At 43.0% G+C, this 23,878-nt stretch overlaps 1 protein-coding gene across 46 annotated transcripts in view; it reads right to left on the bottom strand.

Moving 5' to 3' along the window:
• R3HDM2 (R3H domain containing 2) overlaps positions 1-23,878 on the bottom strand; it is a 184,961-nt gene that overhangs the window by 56,313 nt on the left and 104,770 nt on the right. For all 46 annotated transcript variants that reach the window (XM_063786432.1, XM_063786410.1, XM_063786419.1 and 43 more), the window contains one exon: positions 3,236-3,435. In XM_063786432.1, coding sequence (XP_063642502.1) covers positions 3,236-3,400 — 165 coding nt within the window. In that variant the 5' untranslated portion in view covers positions 3,401-3,435. The remainder of the gene's footprint in view (positions 1-3,235; positions 3,436-23,878) is intronic.

The following is a 23,878-nucleotide window of genomic DNA, read 5'->3' as shown; positions in this document are numbered from 1 at the left end:
CACCTAAATTCAGTATGTGTTGAGGACTTGCCCATTCTAAACAGAATCTCTGAACCTGCATTTTCTAGCATTGTTTCCACACAAAAGATGTTCTGAGTTTCACTTGCTGATCCCAAGGATATATCTCACACATTATATGTAATGAACGTCCCTTTTCCCCAAACTTTTCAGCTCCAATTCATAACAGGGACTTTTTTGAAAGGACCACTTAGATTCTTGGGGAGACTTCCAGGGTATAAAACCAGGGAAGGCTGGAGAAGCAGAAATGCTGGGGTTTTTTTGTTTGTTTGTTTTGTTTTTTGAGACGGGGTCTCACTCTGTCACCCAGGCTGGAGTGCAGTGGTGCGATTTTGGGCCACTGCAACCTCTGCCTCCCAGGGGTTCAAGTGATTCTCCTGCCTCAGCTTCCCGAGTAGCTGGGATTACAAGCATGCGCCACCAGGCCCAGCTAATTTTTGTATTTTTAGTAGAGATGGGGTTTCGCCATGTTGGCCAGGCTGGTCTCGAACTCCTGACCTCAAGTGATCCACCCGCCTGGGCCTCCCAAAGTGCTGGGATTATAGGCATGAGCCACTGCACCCAGCCATGCTCTTTTTTTTTTTTTTTTTGAGACAGGGTCTCACTCTGTCACCCAGGCTGGAGTGCAGTGGTACAATCTTGACTCACCGCAACCTCTGCCTCCCGGGTTCAAGCATTCTCCTGCTTTAGCCTCCCAAGTAGCTGGGATTACAGGGACACGCCACATGCCCAGCTCAGAAGCAGAATTTTTAGTGCTGATGAAGGTGTAAATGGTATGTTGGGAAATGCATAGAGAGTAGAGTGCTTCTTAAGGTACTGCTCCATAGGATCCAGGGAGACTGACAAGACAGAATACTTTGCAAAAGGAACAAGAGCTCCAGTAGATGGCAGCAGCAGCTCCACCTGCTCTACCAGCAGCAAAAGGAGTCAAGTCAGAGAGGAGGCAGGTCCCCTTCCAAACCCCGAGACATTGTATTTGTATTTCCAGGTGAATTTTTTTTTTTTTTTTTTTTTGAGTTGGAGTCTTGGAGTCTCGCTCTGTCACCCAGGCTGGAGTGCAGTGGGGTGATCTTGGCTCACTGCAACCTCTGCCTCCTGGGTTCAAGCAATTCTCCTGCCTCAGCCTCCCAAGTAGCTGGGACTACAGGCACACGCCACCATGCCCAGCTAATTTTTTGTATTTTTAGTGGAGCCAGGGTTTCACCATGTTGGCCAGGCCGATCTTGAACTCCCGACCTCAAGTGATCTGCTCACCTCGGCCTCCCAAAGTGCTGGGATTATAGGCATGAGCCACTGCGCCCGGCCTGAAGACATTTTTAAACTAAGCAAGCATCCATAAAGCATATAAAACCTATAGATGGGGCCAGGTGCGGTAGCTCATGCCTGCAATCCCAACACTTAGGGAGGCCAAGGCGGGCAGATCACCTGAGGTCAGGAGTTCAAGACCAGGCCAACATGGTGAAACCCCGCCTCTACTAGAAATACAAAAAATTAGCCGGGTGTCGTGGCGGGCGCCTGTAATCCCAACTACTCGGGAGGCTGAGGCAGGAGAATCGCTTGAACCCGGGAGGCGGAGGTTGCAGTGGGCCAAGATTGTGCCATCGCACTCCAGCTTGTGCAACAAGAGTGAAACTCAGCCTCAAAAAAAAAAAAAAAAACTATAGATGTCCCTTCTTTTCTGCCTAGCTTCAAGAAGTACACAAAACAGGAATTCAGAACACCATTTATAATTATCTCCTAAGAATAGAATAACTTAGACCCGAAAGTTCATTTAATATTATCTTTCATGTAACATGACAGCACATAATGAAACATCCATCACTTATCTGTCCTGAATATTTAAAATTCATTATTTGTATCAGTGGAGGCTGGAAGTACAGCTGGAACAGTGGCAGATTGTCTCCACAAGCTCTGGAAGAATGGGCAGGGAATGACAACTAACATGTAATAATGGAAAGAAAAACAGCCAGGGCAGCGACTGGTGAATTGTAAGATGAAAAACAGTAGAAAAGCAGGCAGCTAGAGAACAAAATATCTCAGAGAGCTGTCTAATTTTAATTCATTCCTTTATATTATTGCTGTTTTAATCTTTAAAGAAGACAAACCTTATGTGAATTGAATTGTCTAGAAAAATTATGCTTCAAGTTTCCAGACCCTCTAAAATGTTGTTGTTCCAGTGTTTTAATCTAACTTCTTGCTAGTGTTAATTGTCTGTCTCTTGACTTATAATAAAACCAGTTTTCACCCCTGGGCATGAAGGAAAGGATTTGTTGGGCTTGGGTAACAGAAGAAACCAGCAGTGACCACAGAATAAGGGCTCTAACAGGTAGATGAGAGGAGGCTCAGAGTTTGGGCTGGCCAGGCAGAAACCAAAGAAGAACCCCACAAGGAAGTTTGGCTAACTATCTACTACCATCATTTCTGTACTACAGTACGAATTTGGATGAAAAACATGGCAAACAAAGAGTGAAATTCCTTTTACTCACATTTACCAAGTGGCAAGCTCAGAGGCTATTTCTGACCCAGAAAAATGCTGACTGCTTTAACACAACCAGGATATGAATTTAACACTGTGTGTAAAGCCAGGAAGCTCAAGTTTTAAGAGTTTATTATATGAGTCATTTTATGACTTATTAAATATGCATTTGTGTACAGTTTATTTTTTGGTAATGAAAAAAGTCAAAATGCAGCAAGAACCAGTGAACTCAGGCCCAAATAGATTAGGGATTTTACTCTGTCCTTTTTAGACTTCATTGTGGACTATATGACAAAAAGGGAAGATTTCTTTTGAGAGTTGAAGCTGGAGTTTTTAAAGAGAATCAAGTGTTTCTAAAAGTGACTGATTCTTACACATCTCCACTTTTATTCAGGTATAAAGAATGTTGGCCGGGCACAGTGGCTCACACCTATAATCCCAGCATTTTCAGAGGCAAAGACAGGAGAATCATTTGAGGCCAGGAGTTTGAGACCAGCCTGGGCAACATAGACCCTGTCTCTACAAAAAAATTTTTTTATATTAGCTGGATATGGTTGCACATGCCTGTAGTCCCAGCTACTTGGGAGGCTGATGTGGGAGGATCTCTTGATGCAGGAGTTTGAGGGTGCAGTGGGCCCTAATTGTGCCACTGCACTCCAGGCTGGGTAACAGACAGAGCTGGGTAACCCTGTCTCTAAAGGAAAAAAAAAAGTGTGCATACAATGCATTTCCAATCGTTACCTGTGTCTCCTGACGCAAACTGGTATCTTCACATTCTTTCTCAATTTCTTCCTTACTTGGAGTCTTAGATATAAACTTGTTTTTGTTTACAGATTCTTCCACCAGTTTTTTTTCTGATTCTTTCATTATTTCCAGGGTCTCTTGAGTAGTGTTACTGTTAGACATGTTCTTCAATAGAATACAGTGGCCTCTATGGACTCCTAAAGAAACATCAAATGCATTAAGCAGGAGGTATGTATCCATACTTAACAAATACACAAGACTCGTATTTCACACGGGTACATTTTTTCCAGCAGCCTTCCTATAACCCAGAAAAGAGTTATTTAATAAATGCTGTCCCTGGGTTCATTTCTTTAAAAAAAAAAAAACTTTATTGAGGTAAAATTGACATAAACTGCATGTATTTAAAATGTATAATTTTATATTATGACACATGCATTCACCTGTGAAACCATCACCCCAATCAAAACAGTGAGCGCATTCACCATGCCCCAAAGGTTCCTCATGTCCCTTTGTAATCTCTTCCTCCCTTCACACTAACCCCAGCCAACTACTGATCTGTTCTGTCACTACAGATTAGTCTGTATTTTCTAGAATTTTATATAAATGGAATCAATCATACACTGTCTGGAGTCTTTTACTCAGCATAATTATTTTGAGATTCACCAGGATTCAGTTCTAAAGTAGCATGAGCCCTCTTGACACTTTATTTTCTCCCCTTGTTCCCTACAGAAATTTGCGCACATTTCTGGCTCAATCACTTCACCCATTAGATCCTCTCCAGAAAGAAGAAAATTATAAAGCTCCATTGACTACTAGAAAGGAGTATTCTCCTTTCCCAAGGAAGAACTTTCACAGCTACCACAAACCCACAACACTGTTAACCAACTTCAAGCTACTCTCCCTTCAAAAAGAAGTAAAATCAGACAAAGCTTAAATGGTTATAGAATCTATAAAATCTTATATATATATATATATATTTTGAGATGGAGTCCCGCTCTGTCACCCAGGCTGGGGTGCAGTGGCACAATCATAGCTCACTGCAACTTTGAACTTATGGGCTCAAGCAATCTTCTCACCTCTGCCTCCCAAGTAACTAGGAATACAGGCATATGCCCAGATAAAATTTTTTTTTTTTTTTTTTGAGATGGAGTCTCGCTCTGTCACCCAGGCTGGAGTGCAGTGACATGATCTTGGCTCACTGCAAGCTCTGCCTCCTGGGTTCACATCATTCTCCTGCCTCAGCCTCCTGAGTAGCTGGGACTACAGGTGCCCGCCACCACGCTCAGCTAATTTTTTCTATTTTTTAGTACAGACGGGGTTTCACTGTGTTAGCCAGGATGGTCTTGATCTCCTGATCTCGTGATCCGCTCGCCTCAGCCTCCCAAAGTGCTGGGATTACAGTCGTGAGCCACCACGCCCAGCCTGCCCGGCTAATTTTTAAGATTTTTTTTGTAGAGATGGAGTCTTGGTATATTGCTCAAACTGGTCTTGAACTCCTGGACTCAAGTGATCCTCCCACCTTAGCCTCCCAAAGTGTTGGGATTAGAGGTGTGAGCCATTGCACCCAGCCTTAAATTCTTTCCTTTATCTTAAGCAAGCTGAAAAAACAAGAAGAGAACTTTGTAGACATCTGTCCTTCAGAAAGATTGGGTCCCTCCCTGGAGGAGGAATCTTTACTTTGCTATACACTATTTGGGTTCAGTCAATCTACTGTCTCCCAGTGATGGAGTATCTATACTGCAGGGATGGCTGCTTCTTTATCACTTACTATCACTACCTGGGAAATCCTGTAATGAAGCCTACACAGTTCTCCAACCACAAACTAAGAATCAGAAGTTGATACTCTACACACAGATTCATGTCCTCAATTGCCGAAGTCAAACATGTTTAGCTCCAACAATAGTTTGCAGAGGTTTCTCCTTATACAGGTTACTGACTGTACTTCAACCCTGAAGACTTCTTTCCCTCCTTTACTGGAAACTCTCCCAGATGTCACATCTATTCCCAGTGTAGCCCTAGAAATGGAATTAAATAAACAGACAAATGGATAGCAATGCTTCAAGAAAATTGTCACAACAGATATTTTCCTCTCCTTCAAATCAGTTTAAAGGGTAAGAAGGGTAAGACCCAGAAGTCTTTCAAGAAGCAAAGTTAGCCTCATCCTGACATAAGTTAGATGGTCTGCCAGGCTACTGCTTTGTGATTTTTTTTTTTTTTTTTTTTTGAGACAGGATCTCACTCTGTCACCCAGGCTGGAGTGCAGTGATGCGATCATAGCTCACTGCAGCTTCAAACTCCTGGGTTCAGGGAGTGGTGGCATGTGCCTGTAGTTCTAGCTACTCAGAAGGCTGTGGTTAGAGTATTGTTTTGTTCACCTTGTGGTGGCTCTTCAGCAGCTGCCTGGAGACTTGGTTTACTTAGGGCAAGATAAATTATCTTTAGAGGGCCAGAGAGTCATTCACACAATTGCAAAGTCATATAGTTGACGGCCAGGCACAGTGGCTCATACCTGCAATCCCAGCACTTTGGGAAGCCGAGGTGGGCAGATCACTTGAGGTCAGGAGTTCGAGACCAGCCTGACCAATATGGTGAAACAATGTCTCTACTAAAAATACAAAAATTAGCCGGGCATGGTGGTAAGCCATTGCAACCAGCCTTAAATTCTTTCCTTTATCTTAAGCAAGCTGGCTCAATTGCGCTCAATTGCCTCCCAGCTGCTTGGGAGACTGAGGCAGGAGAATCGCTTGAACTTCGGAGGCAGAAGTTGCGGTGAGCCGAGGTCGCACCACTGCACTCCAGCCTGGGTGACAGAGCAAGACTCTGGCTCAAAAAAAAAAAAAAAAAAAAAAAGTCATATAGTTGAATTTAAAGATGAGAAATATTAGAAGAAACTAGCTACAAATATTGAAAGAAACTGACTACAAACTTCCATTTTAAAATTATCTGATTCAGTAACTAAAGGCTACTATAAAAACAGTTATAACCTATAGACCTTCATGGATCATTTGCTATACATGGGACTTTGTTTATGTATGTAGTATGTATGTATGTATTACCCACTCCCACAATGGGTAAATCAAGCCTCAGTTCTCTTCAGTCTGAAGTACTAGTAAAACTCAGCACATGCATTCTCCGTATCTCTTGGCTAGGAAACATTAATAAAGATCAAAACTGGGAGCTGTGTGTGTTGGCTTATGCCTATAACCCCAACACTTTGGGAGGCTGAGCCAGCAGGATCGCTTGAGCCCAGGAGTTCTAGACTAGCCTAGACAACACAGTGAGACCCTGTCTCTACAAAATTTTTTTTAAAAAATTAGCCAGACATGGTGGTGCACACTTGTAGTCTCAGCTACTCAAGAGGCTGAGGTGGGAGGATCACTTGAGCCCAGGAGGTCAAGGATGCATTGAGCCATGACTCTGCCACCGCACTACAGCCTAGGCAACAGAGTAAGACCTTGTCTCAAAAAAAAAAAAAAAAATAATAATAAATAAATTATGCTGGGTGCAGTGGCTCATGCCTGTAATCTTAGCACTTCAGAAGGCTGAGGTGGGAGGGTCGCTTGAGGCCAAGAGTTTGAGACTGGCCTGGGTGACATAGTGAGACCTCCTCTCTACAAAAAAAAGAACAAAATTAGCTGGATGTGGTGGAGTGTGCCTGTCGTCCCAGCTACTCGGGAGGCTGAGGTGGGAGGATCACTTGAGCCCAGAAGTTCAAGGCTGCAGTGGGCTACAACCACACCACTACACTCCAGCCTGGGTGACAAAGCAAGATCCTGTCTCTGAAAAAAAAAAAAAAAAAAAGATCAGGCGCAGTGGCTCATACCTGCAATCCCAGCACTTTGGGAGGCTGAGGTGGGTGGATCACCTGATGTTGGGAGTTTGAGACCAGACTGACCAACATGGAGAAACCCCGTCTCTACTAAAAATACAAAATTAGCCAGGTGTGGTGGTGCATGCCTATAATCCCAGCTACTCGGGAGGCTGAGGCAGGAGAATCACTTGAACCAGCAAGGTGGAGGTTGCGGTGAGCTGAGATTGTGCCATTGCAGTCCCACCTGGGCAACAAGAGCAAAAATCCATCTCAAAAAAAAAAAATTAGTCAGGCACGGTAGCTCACGCCTGTAATCCCAGCACTTTGGGAGGCCGAGGGGTTGGATAACCTGAGGTCAGGAGTTAGAGACCAGCCTGACCAACATGGAGAAACCCCATCTCTACTAAAAATACAAAATTAGCTGGGCGTGGTGGTGCATGCCTGCAATCCCGGCTAATAGGAAGGCTGAGGCAGGAAAATCACTTGAACCTGGGAGGCAGAGGTTGCGGTGAGCCGAGATTGTGCCATTACACTCCAGCCTAGGCAACAAAAGTAAAACTCTGTCTCAAAAATAAAAAATAAATAAAAATTAAATAATAGTCAAAACTGGAAGAGTTCTTAGATTTGACCTCCCACAATCTTCCCCTATTCCCCAAAGAAGAACTCATTTTTGTAATTTTCTGAAAGGTCTGCTAACCTCTGGGAAAACTGGAACAGGATCATTTCACTATTTATGAAATAGTCTTAATTGTTACATAGTTGCTCCCTATTATAAATTATGAACTGCTTCAATCTTGATCCTAAATCAGTCTTAAGAGTCACAGAAAATTAAGTTTACATCTTTTATCACATGATAGGCCTTCAGTATTTTTCTCTTTTCCAAGCTTAAATAGCCTCAAATTTATTTGTCAGAAAGAAAAGGTGATATAAAAAATTATAAAGCAGTTTTCGTTTTTTGGTTTTGTTTTTGAGACAGGGTCTCACTCTGTCACCCAGGCTGCAGTGGCATGATCGTGGCCCACTTCAGCCTCAACCTCCCCGGGCTCAGGTGATCCTCCTATCTGTAGTCCCTACTATCTGTAGTCCCAAGTAGCTGGGACTACAGGTATGTGCCACCACGCCTGGCTAATTTTTCTATTTCTTTTTTTTTTTTCTCTTGTTGAGATAGAGTCTCGCTCTGTCACTCAGGTTGGAATGCAGTGGCGATCTCACTCACTGCAACTTCTGCCTCCCAGGTTCAAGCGATTCTTCTGCCTCACCCTCCCAAGTAGCTGGCATTACATGCGCTCGCTTCCATACCTGGCTAATTTTTATATTTTTAGCAGAGACGGGGTTTCACCATGTTGGCCAGGCTGGTCTCCAACTCCTGACCTCAGGTGATCCACCCACCACTTCGGCCTCCCAAAGTGCTGGGATTATAGGTGTGAGCCACTGCACCCAGCCTAATTTTTCTATTACTTTTAGAGATAGGGTTTTGCCATGTTGCCCAGGCTGGTCTCAAACTCCTGAGCTCAAGTGATCCACCTGCCTTGGCCTCCCAAAGTGCTAGGATTACAGGCCTCAGCCACTGTTCAAGGCACAGCAGTGGTTTGTTTCTTTTTCAAGGATGGGCCTTAATTACCAAATGGGTATATTTCGTCAAATCAAAATGACAACTTTGCAGCTCTCCTTCACATGTGGGTCAGGAAAAGACCAACTATCTGGATACCTGGAATAATTTCAGTGTCCAACCACTGTTTCTCAGCCAAAACACTGAACACAAACAAATAAAAAATGATCTTTCATCTGTAGAATATGGTCACATATTCAACCTCAAGTTTTACGGAGACACATGGCTTCCTTCATTCATTGGAGAAACAGGAAGACTTGAACTTTAGCTTCTCACAGATATCCATAAAACAGACTCATTTAACTACCCACTTTTAAGAATTTAATCAGTTGGCTGGGCGTGTTGGCTCACGCCTACAGTCAGAGCACTTTGGGAGGCCAAGGCAGGTGAATTGCTCAAGCTTAGGAGTACAAGACCAGCCTGGGCAACATGGCAAACCCCATCTCTACCAAAAATACAAAAATTAGCCGGGCGTGGTGGCACACGCCTGTGGTCCTAGCTACTTAGTTGAGCCTGGGAGGCAGAGGTTGCAGTGAGCTGAGATCACTCCACTGTACTCCACCCTGCGCAACAGAGTGAAACCTGTCTCAAAAAAAATTTAGTCAGTCATTCTACTGAGACCACCAGCCTCTTGAAGAGCTGTATAAAACAAAATAATTCTTACACTGAGAAAAATGAAGCAGCAGAGGAAAGGGCACCTCCCCAGACTTCCCTGTTCTTCCACATTCATTGATCTAACCCAGATTTCTTTTGGCGCTTGCCTTCCCCTGAGAATACATGATCAGGGAAGGAGACCTTATCCCCAATCCCTGGGAGATGGATATAAATTAGTTAAACCAATTGTGGTAATTCTGTTTCCTTTTTGTGACTGGTTTTAGAAGGGACAAGTGAGACACAAAGGGACTTTGTTGGATGGAAAAGGTTTCCTATTTTATTTAAAATTTTTTTAAGCCTCTGGAAGAAACAGGTATCTTCTACCAAAGGTGATCTTGGATGCAGATGATACCTAGACTGTGGCAGCACCCTGCCAACACATGGAGGATGGGGAAGCAGAGAAAATAAGCCTGCATCCATCCTTTTTTTTTTTTTTTTTTTTTTGAGATGGAGTCTCACTATATCACCCAGGTTAGAGTACGGTGGTGAGATCTTGGCTTACTGCAACCTCCACCTCCCAGGTTCAAGTGATTCTCCTGCCTCAGCCTCCCTAGTAGCTGGGATTACAGGCATGCACCACCATGCCCAGCTATTTTTTTTTTTTTTTTTTTTTTTACATGGAGTCTCACTCTGTCACCCAGGCTGGAGTGCAGTGGTGTGATCTTGACTCACTGCAACCTCTGCCTCCTGGGTTCAAGCAATTCTACCTCAGCCTCCTGAGTAGCTGGGATTACAGGCATGTGCCACCACGTTCAGCTAATTTCTGTATTTTTGGTAGAGATGGGGTTTCTCCATGTTGGCCAGGCTGCTCTTGAACTCCTGACCTCAGGTAATCCACCCACCTTGGCCTCCCAAAGTGCAGGGATTACAGGCGTGAGACATCGCACCCGGCCTAATTTTTGTATTTTTGTAGAGATGGGGTTTTGCCATGTTGGCCAGCCTGGTCTCAATCTCTTGACCTCAGGTGATCTGCCCACCTCAGCCTCTCAAAGCGATTGGAATAAAGGTGTGACCACCTTGCCCAGGCTTTTTGTGTTTTTTTTTTTTTTTTTTTTTTTTTTTGAGACAGGGTCTCAGTCTGTCACCTAGGCTGGAGTGTAGTGGCATGATCACAGCTCACTGCAGCCTCAACCTCTGGGGCTCAGCCTCCTGAGTAGCTGGGATTACAGGCGCCCATCACCACGAATGGCTAATTTTTGTATTTGTAATAGAGATGGGGTTTTGCCATGTCACCCAAGCTGGTCTTGAACTCCTGGGCTTAAGCAATCCACCCGCCTTGGCCTCACAAAGAGCTAGGATTACAGATGTGAGCCACCATGACTGGCTGGAGCCTGCATCCTTGATGCTGTGATTAGACAATAGTCAATCTCGACCCTCCCTATCTCTGGACTTCCTGATATGTGAAGTCATAAATCCTCTTACCATTTAAGATACTCTGAGTTGAGTTTATTATGTCAGAATCCTGGGAGATAGTTAAAAAAAAAAAGGGGGGTATATTAAGAAGATAGTTAAAAAAAAAAAAAAAAAAAAAAAAGGGTATATTAACAGAGGAACGGGCCAGGCCGGGTGGCTTGCGCCTGTAAAGGCCGAGACAGGCGAATCATGAGGTCAGGAGTTCGAGACCAGCTTGGCCAGCATAGTGAAACCCCGTCTCTACTAAAAATACAAAAAAATTACTAGCCGGGTGTGGTGGGGGGTGCCTGTAATCCCAGCTACTCAGGAGGCTGAGGCAGGAAAATCACTTGAACCTGGGAGGCGGAGGTTGCAGTGAGCCAAGATTGCACCATTGCACTCCAGCCTGGGCAACAGAGCGAGACTCCGTCCCCCCTAAAAAAAAAAAAAAAAGGAATGGCTGGGCGAGGTGGCTCACGCCTGTAATTCCAGCACTTTGAGAGGCTGAAGCGGGTGGATCACTTGAGGTCAGGGGTTCGAGACCAGCCTGGCCAATATGGTCAAACCCCATCTCTACTAAAAATACAAAAATTAGCCGGGCATGGTGGGGTGTCTGCCTGTAATTCCAGCTACTTGGGGGGCTGAGGCAGGAGAATAGCTTGAACCCAGGAAGAGGAGGTTGCGGGCAACCGAGATCATACTACTGCACTCCAACCTGGGCAAAAAGGCAAGACTCTGTCTCAAAGAAAAGAAAAAAGAGAGGAACTACCTGGACCAGGCAGAGAAGTCCAGCTCTTTAAGTAGAAATAACTGACAGGCTGGGTGGTGCAGTGGCTCACTCCTATAATCCTAGCACTTTGGGGGGCCGAGGTGGGCAGATCACGAGGTCAGGAGTTCGAGACCAGCCTGGCCAACATAGTGAAACCCCATCTCTACTAACAGTACAGAAATTAGCCAGGCATGGTGGTGTGTGCCTTAGTCACAGCTTCTCAGGAGCCTGAGGCAGAAGAATCGCTTGAACCTGGGAGGCGGAGGTTGTGGTGAGCTGAGATTGTGCCACCGCACTCCAGCCTGGGCAAACAAGCGAGACTCCATCTCAAAAAAAAAAAGAAAGAAAAGAAAAAAGAAAGAAGGAAATAACTGACAGGGAGACAGGCAATAATAATAATAATCAGCTAAAACTTTTGAGTGCTTACATTGTGCCAGGCACTATCCTAAAATATTTTATATATCTCATTTAATCTTACAATGATCCTATTACATATTTATTCTTACTATCATCACCATTTTACAGACAAGTAAACTGAGGCACAGAGAAGTTAAACAGTTTGCTTAAAAGGGAACACAACTGGCATATGGCAGAGCCAGGACTCAAATCCAGAAAATCTGGCTTTGTTACTTGCTTTCTTAAACTTTATACAATACTGCCTCTAACTAAGGGGAGAAATAGTCAAAAACCAGAAAGGAAAGTCTACCAAAGACACAAGGGAATCATGGAATCTCATAACTGTAAGGGTATTTAGAAGCTTTCTCATTCTCCGTTTTTCTTTTTCTTTTTTTTGAGATGGAGTTTCGCTCTATTGCCCAGGCTGGAGTGCAAGCGGCATGATCTCGGCAACCTCCGCCTCTCAGGTTCAAGCAATTTCCGGCTAATTTTTGTACTTTTAGTAGAGAAGGGGTTTCACCATGTTGGCCAGGCTGGTCTCGAACTCCTGACCTCAAGTAATCTGCCCGCCTCAGCCTCCCAAAGTGCTAGGATTACAGGCGTGAGCCACTACGCCCAGCCTTAGCTCCATTTTTCTACAACCGTAGTCTTCCATAATTAGGTTCTTAACTCATTAGTAACTGTGAAAAATGTCCCTGCTTGTATACCTCTTAGTGAAGGGAAAGTCTTCACCTCCAGAAAGAAACCATTTCTTTTTGGAACACTTTCCTTTTAAAGAGGCAAAATTTACCTCTTTGGTAGTTCCTCCCACCGGCCCCTGTTTAGCCTTCTGTGCGAGTCATAAAGAACAAGCTTAATCTTGCTTCCCTATCAGCTCTTTGTAAAAGAAAACTTTACCTTATTTCCTTCTCTAAACATTCCCAGCTTCTTTAAGTCAAGCTTTCAAATCACATGGCTTTAAGTCTCCTTACCATTTTCTTCTAGGATAAAAGAAACTGCCCTGAAAGTAGGCAGAGGCGAGTAATGAGGGGTCAGACTGTTACTAATACAGAGTTAAGATCCACTGGAAGATAAACTAAGCATAAAACTGTATTTCTTAGGCTGAGGCTCTCTTTTGCTTTCCAAAATAACCTTTAATTAAGGTCATTTCCAGTCCTTTCAGCCAATGCAGAGGGCTCTCGTTACTCTTGGGGCATAAAGATTGCTGGAAACAATTTTTTCTGGGCCAAAACAAAAGCAAAAGTAAGCAACCAACTAAAAAAAGCCTTAGGCTGGGCGCAGTGGCTCACGCCTGCAATCCCACCACTTTGGGAGGCGGGCGGATCACTGAGGTCAGGAGTTTGAGATCAGCCTGGCTAACACGGTGAAACCCCGTTTCTACTAAAAATACAAAAAATTAGCTGGGGGTGGTGGTGCGTGCCTGCTAATCCCAGCTACTCAGGAGGCTGAGGCAGGAGAATCGCTTGAACCCGGGAGGTGGAGGGTGCAGTGAGCCAAGACTGCTCCACTGCACTCCAGCTTGGGCAACAAGAGTGCAACTCTATCTCAAAAAAAAAAAAAAAAAAAAAAAAAAAAGCCTTAAACAGCTAAAATAAAGCCAGTAGTAGCTTAAAAGGCAGAGAAGTAATTCCATTCTTAATAGTTTATTTGGTATAGAGAAGAAATTAAGGGTTTGGGAGGTTTTTGATGGGAGAAGAAAGGAACTACTTCATATGTAATGGTGACTAGAACAAAGCAGACATTAGGCTCCCAGGAGGGCCTAGATGTGTGCTTCCCTACAACCTATTTGTGTACAGTGTACATTTCATCCGGCCAAATAGTACAATTTCAAAGGCAAGATGTCTCCTGAGGATACTCAGTAGCTCAAAGCTGCACAGAGGGGACTGTGAGATGTCGGGGGAACAGGCGGGGCAGTGAAGAAATAGGATAATACAGGGGAAGATTATTGGAAGCCAAGATTCAGCTATTTTTTTCAGGGAGAATACTGCATATTCCCTATAATTTTTTTTACTGCTAGGGTAAGTACCTTCCATAATAGAGTGAGATTATATATCCTTCCATCAATTTATAAACAACTTTCTAGGCATTGAGCCAAAAGGAATATGTTAGATAGGGGACATTCAGAGACAGAAGAATAATTTCATTTTCTCACTTTTAATCTATGGCCAAGTAGAGAGAATGCAAGCAAGACAACGATATCTAGGTGCTAAAAATTCTGGTCTACCCTGTGGCAAATTCCTTGGAAGCTTTCCGGTCCTGTACTAATTTGTTTATCAATCATAAGTTACTCTCAATTGATACATTTTAAAAAATGTTTAAAATCTAGGGGCTCAGGAGAATAAACAAATGTAATATTATTTAATAATAAAAAAGACTGAACTATAGGCTGAGCATCCCTAATGAGAAAATCTGAAATCTGAAAGAGTACAAAATCCAAAGCTTTTTGCGCACCAATATGATGCTCAAAGGATGTACATAGGAACATTTCCAATTTTGGGTTTTGGATTATGGATGGTCAACCATAATATTCCAAAATTTAAAAAAATTTCCAAAATCCAAAAAATCTTAAATCTGAAATACAGACAGTCCCAAGCATTTTGGGTAAAGGTTGCTCAACTTTACTGTACATACTGAGACACACAAAAACATGGATAGGGCCGGGCACAGTGGCTCATGCCTGTAATCCTAGCACTTTGGGAGGCCAGGTTGGGTGGATCACCTGAGGTCAGGAGTTCGAGACCAGCCTGACCAACATGGTGAAACCCCGTCTCTACTAAAAATGCAAAAATTAGCCGGGTGTGGTGGTGGCATGCCTGTAATCCCAGCTACTCGGGAAGCTGAGGCAGAAAAATTGCCTGAACTGGGAGGCAGAGGTTGCAGTGAGCCAAGATCGGGCCATTGCACTCCAGGCTGGGCAACAAGAGCGAAACTCCGTCTTGGAAAACAAAACAAAACAAAACAAAAGCATGGATGGATCTCAAAACTACTATGATAAATTAAAGAAAGTAGACTCTCCTCCCCACCCCCTGCCACCAGAACACATACTATAATAGTCTATTTATGTGAAGCTCAAGAACAAGCAAAACTAACCTACAGTGATCACAATCAGAAAATGATTGCTCAGGACTTGACTGGAAAGAGAAAGAAGGGACCCTCCAGGACTGATTGAAATATTCAATTTTATTTGATGCAGTGGTTACATGGGTGAATACAATTGTCAAAACTCATTAACTAGGCCAGGCGTGGTGACTCACGCCTGTAATCCCAGCACTCTGGGAGGCCAAGGTGGGCGGATCACGAGGCCAGGAGTTCGAGACCAGCCTGGCCAATATGGTGAACCCCATATCTACTAAAAAATACAAAAATTAGCCGAGTGTGGTGGCGCTCGCCTGTTCGGGAGGCTGAGGCAGCAGAACTGCTTGAATCCTGGAGGCGGAGGTTGCAGTGAGCCAAGATTGCGCCACTGCACTCCAGCCTGGGCGACAGAGTGATACTCCATCTCAAAACAAACAAACAAACAAACCTCATTAACAAAATGGTTAAGATCTGTGTATTTTATTATACATTATTTAACTACACCAAAACAAACAAACCCAAAAATTCCTTTAGGAATCAAACAGTAGGAACAAACATCCACAGGGGTTAAGTGGTAGCTTAAAAACAAAACAGTCTAGGTGCTCCTGTGTCACAAGCCTTTTCTTCCATTCTTTGACATTGGGAATTAGGAGAAAATGAAAAGGTACATGATTTACTGAGGTTTACTGAGCATGATTATGAGCCTGGCGCTTTATGTACTTCAACTCATATCCACCAAGTGCAGCTAAGCAACCTGATCAAGGTTCCGTCACTAAGTGGCAGAAACAGACCAGAACCTCCATGTTGTCTGATTCCAAAGTCTGCATTCTTTCTCGACTTTTTTAAAATTATTTTTTTCTTTTTACTTATTGTTGAATCCTAACACAACTCTTTGTTAGGGTATTTTCCAGTTGAAGAAACCAAAGCTCAGATAAATCTAATAACTTTCCCAAGTCAATACAAGAGAGGCAATGGTAGAATTCCAACCTAGCTGTGTCTGATCCAAAAGTTAAAGTCCTAGGTGTTCCAGGGTGGCTGCTCATTCAGAAGCATTCTGGGGTGTGGAGTGTCGGATGGGAAGGGTGCCTAGATCTGAGGCCTCTGAGTACCAGTGGGGGAACATATTTTTGAATTAAAAAATTAGACTTGTAAACTCTCATCTTTCCCCTCAACCTGGGTCCACCCCTATGACTTTGAATTTTTTTACAGTTTATTGAGATCATCTTACTCAATATTCTCAAGGTATAAAGTGTTATCTCCACTTTATAAAAAAGATACCAAAAAAAATAAATATACCAACACTCAGAAATACTAAGTGACTTGTTCAGGGCCATACACTACAGGCAAGGAGCTAGAATTCAAATCCAGGTCTACTTGGTTCCAAAATTCCATGTTCTTTCCATTACAGTGTCAAAACAAAGGACAAAAACAAAAATAGTATAACTGTGTGCCTGAAGAGGTAAATGCCTAACAGCCGTTTGGAGAAGGACAGGAAGGAAGGTCCTACTGAGTTATGAATAAGAGATATAGGTCCAAATCTTCATTTTCTTCAAAGAGAGAATGAATATATAGGAATAGAGTGTAAAGTACTTATGAAACACATAAAGCTATAGGTATATGACAGTCACCAAGCCCTTTAAGGACTGTAGAAACTGTCATAGGCTTCATTAGTACTGGGCCAATAACAATAATAAAACAATAGTTGTGCCAATATTCCAAATCAGGGAAGCATGAAAATCATTCTGTTCTGTAACTGCAAAAGGATTCACTGGTGTGTAAGGAAACCCATAGGAACTGGCTGGTATCCAGAGCAATTCCTTAGGCAAAGTAAAGAGAGAAACAAGATTAAAATGTTCTGGACATGTATACCCTCTTTATTTGCTCAGTATCTGTTATGGCTGTACTTGCCTTAAAATGAGAACTGTAGGTGCTTTGATCAATGGACTGAAGTGTTGGTTGGGCCCCGTTAACAGTTTTTGTCAGCCTCTCTACATTCTTGGTTAAAAATGCCCTTTTTACGTCCTAAAGTGGAACAGAACAAACCGAATAGCCTCCTCTTTCAAACAAAGAGGAGCAGAGGGTCCTTTCCCTCTAATGCTTCCATTTCCTCTAGCTTTATGAAAGTAATGCCACTATGCAGAAAGCATCGCAGAATCTTAGGGATGAAAGAGACCCTGAAAGTTCACACTGTCTTTTCCCGCCCCTTTGCGAAACTGTTTCCAACTCAACCCAGAGAAGATATCTGGAAAAGGAAAAAAAAAATCACAATTTATCTACATTCATGGCACTCTCAGGATGCCTTCCATTACTAACTTAAATGCCAGGCAACTACATCTATCCTGCCATAACCGATGACCTTAGAAAGGACACATCAGACAACAATTCAGTATTAAAACAATCTTTCTTTTGAGATGGAGTTTCACTCTTGTTGCCCAGGCTGGAGTGCAATGGCGTGATCTCGGCTCACTGCAATCTCCATCTCCTGGGTTCAAGCAATTCTCCTGCCTCAGCCTCCCCAGTAGCTGGGATTACAGGTGTGCACCACCACACCTGGCTAATTTTGTATTTTTAGTAGAGACGGGGTTTCACCATGTTGGGCAGGCTGGTCTCGAACTCCTGACCTCAGGTGATCCGTCTGCCTCAGCCTCCCAAAGTGCTGGGATTACAGGCGTAAGCCACCGCGCCTGGCTGACAATCTTTCAAAATCTAACATCAAATGTGAGATTGGCCAGAGAAATTAGACAACAACCTGATTTCAAAGAAAAAATGGAAATCTGTAATAATCATTAGTCCTCAAGCCTCTGCTGCAAAGGAGAAACTGCTATTTATTCCCCGATATCCAATCATCTCTTTTGTAACAGAGCTGCTGATTTTAAGTTGGGGCACACAGCTTCCTGGGGAAAAGCTACACACATCCTAATCTCCATTGTAGCTAAATGAGTACATGACTAAGTTATAGTCCATGAGATATAAGAAGTAGTGTTATGGGCTGAACACATGATGTCCCCCACCCAGTTCCCGTGTTAAAGTCCTTACCCCCAGTACCTCAGAATGTGACTGTATTTGGAGACAGGGCCTTTAAAGAGGCGATTAAGTTAAATGAAGCTGTTAGGGTGGGTCCTAATCCAATCTGACTAGTGTCATTATAAGAAGAGGAAATTTGGACACAGAAGTACACCAGAGGCATGGTGCCCACAAAGGAAATATCATGTGAAGACAGAGAGAAGGTGACCATCTGGAAGCCACAGAGGCTTCAAGAGAAACCAAACCTGCCAACACCTTGATCTTGGGCTTCTAGCCTCCAAAACTATAAGAAAATACATGTATATTGTTTAAGCCACCCAGCATGTGCTCTTTTGTTATGGCAGCCCTAGCAGTCTCACTCTGTCGCCCAGGCTAGAGTGCAGTGGCACGATCTTGGCTCACTACAACCTCCACCTCCCGGGTTCAAGAGATTATCCTGCCTCAGCCTCCCCGAGTAGCTGAGATTACAGGCACATACCACCATGCTTGGCTAATTTTTGTAGTTTTAATAGAGACAGGGTTTCACCACATTGGCTAGGCTGGCCATGAAGTATCTTTAAAGGAAGTGGGCAGTACCTCTTCACTCATCCCTAATTCCTTCTGGCTTGAATGTGAAAGTAAAGGCTAGCACTCCAGCAGCCATTTGGACCCTGAGATGACACCAGAGTGGAAAACCATAGACATAGAAACCTAGGCCCCTGATTAGACCAGTCCTGGACTGACTACCTCTGATTTTATTTTTTTCCAAGATACAGGTTCTTGCTGTGTCACTCCTTCTGGAGTGCAGTGGTGTGATCATAGCTCACTGAAGCCTTGACCTTAGGCCCAAGCTATCCTCCCACCTCAGCCTCCCAAATTGCTGGAACCACAGGCATGCACTACTATCCTTAGCTAATTTTTTTTTTTTTTGGTAGAGATGGGGGTCTCCCTATATTGCCTGGGCTGGTCTTGAATTCCTCAAGCAATCCTGCCACCTCAGCCTCCCAAAGTGCCAGATTACAGGTGTGAGCCACTGTGCCTGGTTTTTTCTTTTCTTTTTTTTTTTTAAACAAATTGAAGGTTTGTGGCAACCCTGTGTCAGGCAAGTCTATCGGCACCATTTTTCCAACAGCATGTGTTCACTTCATGTTCTGTGTCACATTTTGGGAATTCTTGTAGTATTTCAAACTTTTTCCTTATTATTATATGTGTTATTGTGATCTGGCATCAGTGATCTTTGATGTCGCTATTGCAACTGTTTGGGGGCACCAGGAACTGTGCCCATGTAAGACAGTGAACTTAATCAATAAATGTAAATGTTCTGACTCTTCTACCACCCAACTGTTCCCCGATCTCTCTCCCTCTCCTTGGTGTCCCTATTCACTGAGATGTAACAATATTGAAATTAGGCCAGTTAATAACTCTACAGTGGCCTCTAAGTAAGCATTCAAGTGAAAGGAAGAGTCACACATCTCTCACTTTAAATCAAAAGCTGGAAATTATGCTTCGTGAGGAAGGCATATTGAAAGCCAAGACAGGTCAAAAGCTAGGCCTCTTGTGCCAAGCAGTTACCCATCTGGTGAATGCAAAGGAAAAGTTCTTGAAATTAAACGTGCTACTACAGGGAACACACAAATGGTAAGAAAGTGAAACAGCCAAGTCCCTAATTCTCTTCAATTCTATGAAGGCTGAGAAAGGTGAGGAAGCTGCAGAAGAAAAGTTTGCTGCTAGCAGAGGCTGGTTCATGAGTTTAAGGAAAGAAATTGTCTTCATAACCTAAAGGTGCAAGGTGAAGCAGCAAGTGCTGTTGTAGAAGCTGTAGCAAATTATATAGAAGATCTAGTTAAGAAAATTGATAAAGGTGGCTACATTAAACAATAATTTCAGTGTAGACAAAAGAGCCTTTTATTGGAAGGAGATGTCATCTTTCATAGCTAGAGAGGAGAAGTCAAAACCTGTCCAGTGCTTCAAAGGACAGGCTGATTCTCTTGTTAGGGTCTAATGCAGCTGGTGACTTTAAGTTGAAGCCAATATTAATTTACCATTCTGAAAATCCTATGGCCTTAAGAATTATGCCAAATCAACTCTGCCTGTGCTCTAAAAATAGAACAAAGAAACCTGGATGACAGCGCATCTGTTTACAGCATAATTTACTCAGTATTTTAAGCCCACTGTTGAGATATGTTGCTCAAAAAAAAAAAAAAAAAAAGATTCCTTTTAAAATATTACTGCTCATTGACATTGCACCTAATCACCCAAGAGCTAAGATTCATATGTACAAGGAGATTAATGTTATTTTCAGGCCTGCTAACATAACATGTATTATTCTGCAGCCCATGGATCAAGGAGTCATTTAGACTTTCAAGTCTTATTATTTAAGAAATACATTTTGTAGGGCCAGACATGGTGGTTCACACCTGTAATCCCAGCACTTTGGGAGGCCAAGGCAGGCAGATCACCTGAGGTTAGGAGTTCAAAACCAGCCTGACCAACATGGTGAAACCCCATCTCTACTAAAAATATAAAAATTAGCCAGGCATGGTGATGGGGGCCTGTAATCCCAGCTACTCGGGAGGCTGAGGCAGGAGGATCACTTGAACCCTGGAGGCGGAGGTTGCAGTGAGCCGAGATCGCGCCATTGCACTCCAGCCTGGGCGACAGAGCAAGACTCCGTCTCAAAAAAAAAAAAAAAGAAATACATTTTGTAAGGCTATAGCTGCCATAGATACTGATTCCTCTGATGGATCTAGGCAAAGTAAATTGAAAACCTGGAAAGGATTCACTATTCTAGGTGCCATTAAAAACATTTGTGATTTATGAGAGGAGGTCAAAATATCAACACGAACAGGAGTTTGGAAGAAGTGGATTGCAACCCTTGCAGAAGACTTTGAGGGGTTCAAGACTTTAGTGGAAGTATCTGAAGATGGGGTGGAAATAGCCAGAGAACTAGAATTAGAAGTAGAGCCTGAAGATGTGACTGAATTGCTGCAATCTCATGGTAAAACTTCAATGGATGAGGGTTGTTTCTTACGGATGAGCAAAAAAGTAGGTTCTTGAGATGGAATTTACTCTTGGTGAAGGTGCTGTGGACACTGCTGAAATGACAATAAAGGATTTAGAATACTACATAAACTAAGTTGATAAAGCAGTGGCAGGGTTTGAGAGGACTGACTCCAATTTTGCAAGTTCAACTGTGGATAACATGCTATCAAACTGTACCGTATGCTCTAGAGACATCTTTCATGAAAGGAACAGTCAGTCGATTCGGTAAATTCACATTATCTTTTTTTTTTTTTGAGACAGGGTCTCGTTCTGTCACCCAGGCTGGAGTGCAGTGGTGCGATCACAGCTCACTGCAGCCTCAAACTCCCAGGCTCAGGCGATCCTCCCGCCTCAACCTCCCAAGGAGCTGGGACTACAGGCAAGCCTGGCTAATTTTTGTATTTTCTGTAGAGACAGGGTTTCGCTATGTTGCCCAGGCTGCTCTCGAACTACTGAGCTTAAGTGATCTGCCTGCCTCTGCCTCTCAAAGTGCTAGGATTACTGGTGTGAGCCACCATGCCTGGCCAGTTGTCTTATCTTAAGAAATTGCCACAGCTACCCCAACCTTCAGCAACCACCACCATGATCAGTCAGCAATCATCAACCTTGAGGCCAGACTCTTCACCAGCCAAAATATATGACTTGCTGAAGGCTCAGATGATTATTAGAATGTTTTAGCAATAAACTTTTTTCATTTCTTTGTTTTGAGACAGGGTCTCTCAGTAGGTTGCCCAGGCTGGAGTGCAATGTCTATTCATGGGTGCAATCATAGTGTCCCACAGCCTTGAATTCCTGGGCCTTAAGTGATCCTCCCATCTCAGCCTCCTGAGCAGCTGGGACTACAGGTATGTGTCACTGCACCTGGCAGCAATAAAGTACTTTGAAATTAAGGTATGTACTTTTTTTAGACAATGCTATTGCATACTTAATGGATGACAGTATAGTGTAAACATAACTTTTATATGCACTGAGACACAAAATATTTGTATGACTTGCTTTATTGTGATATTCAATTGCAGTGGTCTGGAACAAAACTCACAGTGTCTCCAAGGTATGCCTGTATTTGGGTTTTGCTGTTAATTGTAGAAGATCCCAATTCTAATATACTCTCTACATGGTATCTCATATATATATAAAACACACACTAAGTATAATAATGAAAAAATAATAAACAATTTATATAAGCAAAGAATACTATCTCAACATCCTGGAGCTGATTGGGAGGAAAGAGGTAAAATAAGGGAGAGTTGCCACTTTTATGGAGGATATAAGGGTATACCACCGTTGTACCTAACACTATCTCTGCTGCAAGGAGAAAGACGAGCGTCATTATGGTGAATGAGGGGTAAAACCTATCAAAATAAAGAATATTAATCTCTACAATGTAGGAGACAACAATCATGTTATAGTACATAAGAACAGTAGATAAGATTGTGGACTTCGTAGATCCACAAGAATTTGGCTGTGTGACTACTGTTTCTACAACTTATTAATTATGTCACTGAGCCTCAGCCTCCTTATCTGTAGGATAGGCATGATACATACCTCACAGAGCCACTAAAAATCACAAGATAACAATTGCAAGGTGCCTACACAGTAGTTGCTAAGTGAATACTAGTTCCTCCTAATCATTTTATAGTAAGAAGGGAGAGAAAAATAATTGAGACGTCTCTTTTCCTTGCTGCTTACTGGTACTGTTTTTCTCTTATGAGTAACATATTCCCACGTCAAATTGACATCATATAAATAGCCTCTACTAGGGAGGCTGAAGCAGGAGAATCGCTTGAACCAGGAGGCAGAAGTTGTAGTGGGCCGACAGAAAAAGACTCCGTCTCAAAAAAAAAGAAAAAGAAAAAAAAAGAACAATATTAAGTCTTCCAATCCATGAACATGGGATGTGTTTCCATTTATATTTTCTTTAATTTCTTTTCTCTCAGCAATGTTTTATAGTTTTTATTGTATAAGTCTCTCACGTCCTTGGTTAATTCCTAAGTATTTTATTCTTTTTGATGCTATTGTAAATGGAATTGTTTTCATAATTTCCTTCTCAGATTTTTGTTGTTGTTGTTGTTGTTGTTTTTATGAGATGGAGTTTTGCTCTTGTTGCCCAGGCTGGAGGTGCGATCTCGGCTCACCGCAACCTCCGCCTCCCGGGTTTAAGTGATTCTCCTGTTTCAGCCTCCCGAGTAGCTGGGATTACAGGCATGCACTGCCATGCCTGGCTAGTTTTGTATTTTTAGTAGAGACAGGGTTTCTCCATGTTGGTCAGGCTAGTCTTGAACTCCTGACCTCAGGTGATCCACCTGGCTCAGCTTCCCAAAGTGCTGGGATTACAGGCGTGAACCACCGTGCCTGGCCAGATTATTCATTATTAATGTACAGAAATGCAACTGATTTTTGTGATAACTTTGCATCTTTCTATTTTGCTGAATGCATTTATTCTTTTTTTTTTTTTTTTTTTTTTTTTGAAATGGGGTTTTGCTCTTGTTGCCCAGGCTGGAGTTCAATGACACAACCTCAGCTCACAGCAACCTCCGCCTCCTGGGTTCAAGCGATTCTCCTGCCTCAGCCTCCTGAGTAGCTGAAATTACAGGCACCCACCACCACGCCCAGCTAATTTTTTGTATTTTTAGTAGAGACGGGGTTTCACCATGTTGGTCAGGCTGGTCTTGAACTCCTGACCTCAGGTGATCCACCAGCCTTGGCCTCCCAAAGTGCTGGGATTACAAGTGTGAGCCACCGTGCCTGGCTGGCATTTATTAATTCTAAAGTGATTTTTTGTGGAATCTTTAGGGCTTTTCTTTTTTTTTTTTTTTTTTGAGACGGAGTCTCGTTCTGTTGCCCAGGCTGGAGTGCAGTGGCGCAATCTCAGCTCACTGCAAGCTCCGC

This window comes from Pan troglodytes, chromosome 10 (genome assembly GCF_028858775.2).
Source record: "Pan troglodytes isolate AG18354 chromosome 10, NHGRI_mPanTro3-v2.0_pri, whole genome shotgun sequence".
Classification (NCBI taxonomy): Eukaryota; Metazoa; Chordata; class Mammalia; order Primates; family Hominidae; genus Pan; species Pan troglodytes.
This window is presented reverse-complemented; position numbering and strand designations above follow the sequence as displayed.